This window comes from Myotis myotis, unplaced genomic scaffold (assembly GCF_014108235.1).
Source record: "Myotis myotis isolate mMyoMyo1 unplaced genomic scaffold, mMyoMyo1.p scaffold_m19_p_1, whole genome shotgun sequence".
Classification (NCBI taxonomy): domain Eukaryota; kingdom Metazoa; phylum Chordata; class Mammalia; order Chiroptera; family Vespertilionidae; genus Myotis; species Myotis myotis.
This window is the reverse complement of record NW_023416313.1, coordinates 202562945-202568944: the sequence shown is the minus strand read 5'-3', so window position 1 is coordinate 202568944 and position 6000 is coordinate 202562945. Positions and strand designations below refer to the sequence as shown.

Here is a 6000-nt window from a genome sequence, read left to right as displayed (position 1 = left end):
TGGATCCATGCAGCCTTTATTCCTCTGACAAACACAGGAAAATCTGCAACCATCTATCAAAATAACCATCTCTCTTACCAAGAACTTGAAAGGAATTTTAAAAAGATGCATCCACAGTCTGTCTGAATCACGTACAAGGCAGTGTCTGCAGGAGCAAAAGCCAGACTGTGAACACGTGGGAGTAAATGATCCGCTGAACCCGCATCCCAGCCCCGCCAATCACACAGGAAACAGAACAGGGCTGGACTTGCCCCTCCAGACAGTTGAGTTTGAAGCTGCCCTGTTGCAACAATTATTTATTTTAAAAGGAAAACTGCTTTCTGGCAAATCCTCCCTGCTACGAAGATCAGACTGAAGTGCTAACACCACACTCCAGGGCCCTGGGGGACCCAGTTACTTCCTCGGGGCGATGTTGCAGCTGCCGGAGGCCCTGGGAAAGGGGTTCATTTCAGCTCCAGGCTGATTTTTAATACACACATCTGTGGTGTTTCCTAGCGGAGGGGAGACCGGGTGCCTTCAGATGACTTGGGACGCGAGCACGCTGGCAGCCTTGCTGGTACGCTCTGCTCGGCAGTTTCAACGAGGGCTGTGAAAGCTGAAATAGTTTTCCATCTTCTGTGTTTTGGGGATTTTAAAAACCAGAGAAATCACAAGATCACTTCTGGGCTCACACTTATGATGGTGATACTGTTTCTTCCCAGAGCAAAACCAAATGTCCAGTTTTCAAGTCTCTTCCTAAATCATGTCCCCTTCGTAACATCAATATTGTAAGGGCTCAACAACAGTAACCGTGAAAGGCGTTAATGACCAGTACCCGATATTTTAGAGCCGTTAAAGATGGCATATGCCAGAAAACAAGAGACTACAGCTTCATTCTGATAGGTCTTTTTTTTTAAAAAAAAGTTTTTTATTGATTTCAGAGAGGGAGAGGGAATTGACTGGCTGCCTCCTGCACAGCCTCTCCTGGGGATCAAACTAAACTGTGACCTCCTGGTTCATGGGTGGACGCTCAACCACCTGAAGACGGAGCTTACTCACTGTTGCGTCTTTAGACTCCAGCGCCACGGAAGAGATTGAACAAATCTTTTCACAGTCGTGTCGGAACTTTTTCCCCCAGGGCTAGATCACAAGTGGGGAACATGCGAGGCTGGGCACCGGGCACAGGGTCAGAGGCTTCCTCGAGACGCCTGGCCCTGGAGGTAGCTGAACTTCTGCCTCACATTCTACAAATTATGAACAAGACGACCGTTGCTTCCATAGAGAAATCAGTAATTTGCTCACTTATGAATGTTTGAAGTTGCTCAGAAAGCTTCTATTTTTTTTCTCATCAAGAAATTTAGTCATTCACAGGGAGAGCTGTGACCCTAGACGACACCCTAACCTACCAAGAATCAAACAGAGGAAAGCCAGCCCTTCCTCTTTGAAAAAACTAAAAATCTTCCAAATGTGGTTGGTACTTCCACAGGCTGGTCTGTAGCGCCATGCCGTACACAAAACCTTCATTCTGCCGGCCAGACCCAGACGTTAGCAGCCACTTTTTCCTACTGTTTTCCTTCCTTTCATTGAGTGGGCTGGCCCGGCTGGCCAGGCTTTCTCATTTGTGTGGCCAGGCCCCGTGGCCACCCCCGGTTGAGTGGACTTGCTACTGTTCTCTTCAGTGACCATCGATATTTCCCGGTGGAAGACTAGCATTTTGAAATTTCAGGAATGACTGAATTGATTCTAAAAAGATTTGGAAACAAAGTTCTGTGTCTGAGATTGGTGATTTAAAGAAGACGATGTGCTCTCTCTGTGCTGAGATGTGGTTCCATCTTGTAGAAAGTGACAGATTTATTGCAATCTTTCTACCCGGGACAGTAATAGGATCTAAACACACGCACATGCACACACCCCCTTCTGAGAGGAGGACCCTCGCACAGATAAATTTCTCCAGATTAGGGTTCCCTCAAGGCGGCTTCAGATCAGATTGGTGCTCAGGGGGCTCTGCGGCAGCTGTTGAAAGGTGTGTCTTTCTGGAGTACCCACGACACTGCCACTTGTCTGAGGAGAAAAAGAGAATCTTGGAAAAAAGGGGCAAACAAACAAAAACAGACGGGAGAGCACCTACTCCTCTCAGCCTGGCTTTCTTTGCACGGCTGTTTTCCCCCAGTTCTCAACCGCCTAATACGAGCCAGTTTTCATTGCACTCAGGTCAGTCCCAGCACGCTGCTCCTCGAGGCCGTTTCTGGGAGATAGCCCACGGCAGGAAGCAAACATCCTACCCTCCTACCCTCCGGGAGGAGCAGCCCAGCCCCGGCTGTACGACAGGCTGGGAGAAAGCGGCAGCAGGACAAGGAAGCGCGGGTCTCTCACCCGCCAGATGGAGACTACGTTCCTCACAGACGCTTAGGGTCTGGTCACTGGCCCAGGGCGGCCTGTGGCAACAGAAGGGTTGTGCCCTGGCAAAGCCTCGCTTAGAGGTGCCGTATGCCCACAGGCACTGGCTTTATGTGCGTGCCCAGCTGAACGGCCTGGGCCTGACCCCACGGCCCAGTTCACACAAAGGTACACGGAGACGAAAGGCAAGGCAGAAGGGAAACCACCAAGCGCCCACTGAGAGGTTCTGGAGGAGTCACTTGGGCCTCCTTATCTGCCCACAGGACATGAGCTCATCTGGTGCCACGGGCTGTGGAGGCCCCTCTTTCTTCTGTCGGCACCTGGCTCTCCGCCGGCTCACCACAGGCAATAATGGGTTCCTCATCTCCTGCTTGGCACAGACACACCTGATTCCTGCCTTTCTAAACCACCAGCTCCTGGCTATCGGTCTGAACTCTGACCTACTGTCAGAGACACTTGGTTGTACTAAAAAAAGAAAACCAGGACAGAAAGTGCTTCACCAGCCATTTCCTCTTCTTTAATGCGACTGTCTTTGGGCACACACTGTATTTGCTACTGAGAAATTATGATAGCGAGGCTGATAGCACTGATTCACAACACATTCTGTGCACCACACAAAGGAAATCCTAGATAACGGATCGTCTGCTTCCACAACAGAGCTGTCTTCTGAAAGAACCGTGCATGGGGGGAGTGAAGGGAGAGACGGGGCACAAAGAAGGCATCGAGGGCAAGCAAACCTACAAGTCTGTCTAAAAATTAGGAATTTGGGGGCAAAACCAGAATTTCCTAAGGGTGATGGAGAATCTTTGTTATAGTTCCATTATTTCCAGAAATTACTGAACTTGGAACCTGAGGTTAACACTTTTGAGATAAAGCAACCTCAAATAAATTCATACTGGCCTTGGGAGGAAATGGCAACCATAGATGGTAATGAGTTTCAGTGCTTGAGAACGAAAATCGTCAAAATCAACTTACACATCTGACTTGACCCAAGGTGAAAAAAAAGTCTTATTTAAAAAATGATAAGTTTGCAGCAAAAAAAGTTTGAGAGTGAAAGTTTGAACCCCTTTTCACCTTCCCATTTTGCTGCTGGTACCTGCTTTCCTCACAGTACCTCCTGAAAAGGTTTAGAGTTCCATACAGACTGATTAGGTTTACACACGTTTACGATGATGAGTCCTGTTTGGTTTAACCACTCCATTTAACACCGTGCTGATGGCAGCCCTGAGAGTCTGCAGTGCTGGTAGAATCCACCTCTGAAGCTGCTGGTGGGAGCACAGCAACTTTTTGGCCCATCGTTTTTCTTTGTCCTTGTCCCTAAAATCTGGTAGTTTTTTCCAAGGGACTCTGTCCACCACAATGATGTATGTTCAAAACCATTTTCTGTAGACACCTCCTTCCAATGGCCAATAGTGCAGGTGGTCAGGAAGACGTGGAAGGAAGCTACAAAAAGTCCAGCTGGGAATTGTGACTTTGTTAGATGTAGACACAGGAAAATCACTGTTGTTCTTCCCAGATTTTATTATAGTCAAAGGAGAAAAATCCATGGAAGTCTCATCACAAATCTGCTAAATATAAAATTGATGGAATGCTAACTGGTCCATAAAGGGCTGCACAAGATAATCTGTGGCAAAGTAGAAAACAAGCCCAAAGGTGATGGAGATCGGAAGAGCTGGCAATGCTTTCTTGAAAATGGCGAGGAGTAATAATGTAAGGCACAAACCCTGCGGGGGAGAGGGGCCAAGACACAAACCAGACATCATTTTGAAAGTATTTCGTGCAAAACAACTCAATCACAAGTCTTGCATTTAATTTAGTTAATTGAATACAATCCTCTGAGGTTAAATTTTAGAACAAATGTTCCCATTAAACCCGGAAACAACTTTTTTTTCCTCTGTAACACAGAATTCATGATGCACACATTCTTGATTCTTCATTCCCTAATTCTAGGTAAGGAATAGAACCTGAAAATAAGTAAACTATTCTTGAAAAAATTTAAGTAATACCAAAAATTCTATCTAAAATATTAAGTTGGCTACTCTCAGTTAAGTTTAGCTGCCTAAAATCCCAGAATTGCCCTAGCCGGTTTGGCTCAGTGGATAGAACGTCGGCCTGCGGACTGAATGGTCCCAGGTTCGATTCCAGCCAAGGGCACGTACACCTTGGTTTTGGGCACATCCCCAGTAGAGGGTATGCAGGAGGCAGCTGATCAATGTTTCTCTCTCATTGATGTTTCTAACTATCTCTCTCCCTTCCTCTCTGTAAAAAATCAATAAAATATATTTAAAAAAATAAAATAAAATCCCAGACTTGAAAAGCATTTTTTATGCTGGGCGTGGAAGTGAGGGAGGGGAGGGAGGCAAAGAAGTACACAGAGTATGCCGATAAAAGTTTATAAAAGTGCCCCAGCCAGGTGGTTTGGTTGGTTGTGGGTTCGATTCCCGGTCAGGGCACATATCTAGGTTGCAGGTTTGATCCCTGGTCAGGGACCATGGGGAAGGCAACCAATTGATGTTTCTCTTTCTCTCTCCCTCCCTCCCTGTCTCTCTAAAATCGGTAAACATATCCTCGGGTGAGGAGTTTTGTTTTTTTTAAGTTTATGAAAATTATATTGCTGCTCTCTTGGAAACAGAACAGCCCTATAATATAGTCCATTTTTACTCTAGTTATTGAGACACTAACTATAAATTCTGGAAGCTAAGCATCATTTCAGGTTTATCCAGAATACTTTTCTTCTTAAAAGATACAACACATCCAGAAAATTAACCTCAAAAGAGAAATAAAATACAAGAAAATTCTAACTGGTTAGATTATCACTATAAATCACAAAATAAATGCAATATAAAGGCTGTCATGTAACTTCACTCGCATATGAAACATCAAAGAGAACATCTTTAGTAAAAAAATAAAAAAGGGCAGTAAGAAATATCTTCTGAGTTATTTGCTTAAATCATAGTTCTGAAAGCTTCCGGATTCATGTTGTGGCTCTATGCGCAAGATCTACAGGAGATCATGCATTGGGTTAACTTTTCTCGCCTCATACCTGCTGCCCAAAGGAACTCTGTACCCTGCAGGTTGTGGATCAAATGCAAAAACCACCACCAAACTCAGGCACTAAGTGAGGATCTACTCACCCCTTTAAAGACACAGCTAATTTCCAACATGGCTATGCTGCCTGAAGCAGTGGTTCCTAATCAGAAGTACTTACAGAATTTCCTGGGGAACTTTAAAAATAAGATACACAATTGAAACAAATTAAATAAGAATATCTCAGGATGGGGACACAGTTTTAAAAGGTCTCAGGTGATTTTAATGTGTGGCCCAGTGGAGAACTACTCAGGTGAGGTCTAATTATTTGTTTTTGAAAAGCTCCCAGGTGATTGGAACACTCAGCCCAGCTGGGGTTAAAATGGGACTGCCTGAATCAGAGCTGAGATGAGGTGTGCTGACATGTTTTTATGAGTGTATACTTACAATTAATATGGCTACAAAACAGGCTATGGTTGTGTTCCAGTCTCCACTGGCTGTGGCGGAAGCTTTTCCGACCAGAACACTGTAGAAAATGAAATCTCCTAATCCGAGCTTTACTCCCCCTGAAAAGGAAAGATTACAAATATAAAAAGT

General features: G+C 45.1%; 1 protein-coding gene across 13 annotated transcripts in view; it reads right to left on the bottom strand.

The window, feature by feature from the left end:
* The window catches only part of PSEN1 (presenilin 1), a 71451-nt gene continuing 65451 nt past the window's right edge, over nucleotides 1–6000 (bottom strand). For 12 of the 13 annotated variants that reach the window (XM_036312127.1, XM_036312153.1, XM_036312171.1 and 9 more), the window contains 2 exons: nucleotides 5851–5969; nucleotides 1–4100 (listed from right to left, as the gene is read on the bottom strand). In XM_036312127.1, the coding sequence (XP_036168020.1) occupies nucleotides 3945–4100; nucleotides 5851–5969 (275 nt within the window). In that variant the 3' untranslated portion in view covers nucleotides 1–3944. The remainder of the gene's footprint in view (nucleotides 4101–5850; nucleotides 5970–6000) is intronic. The other variant, XR_004968094.1, reaches the window with a different exon arrangement.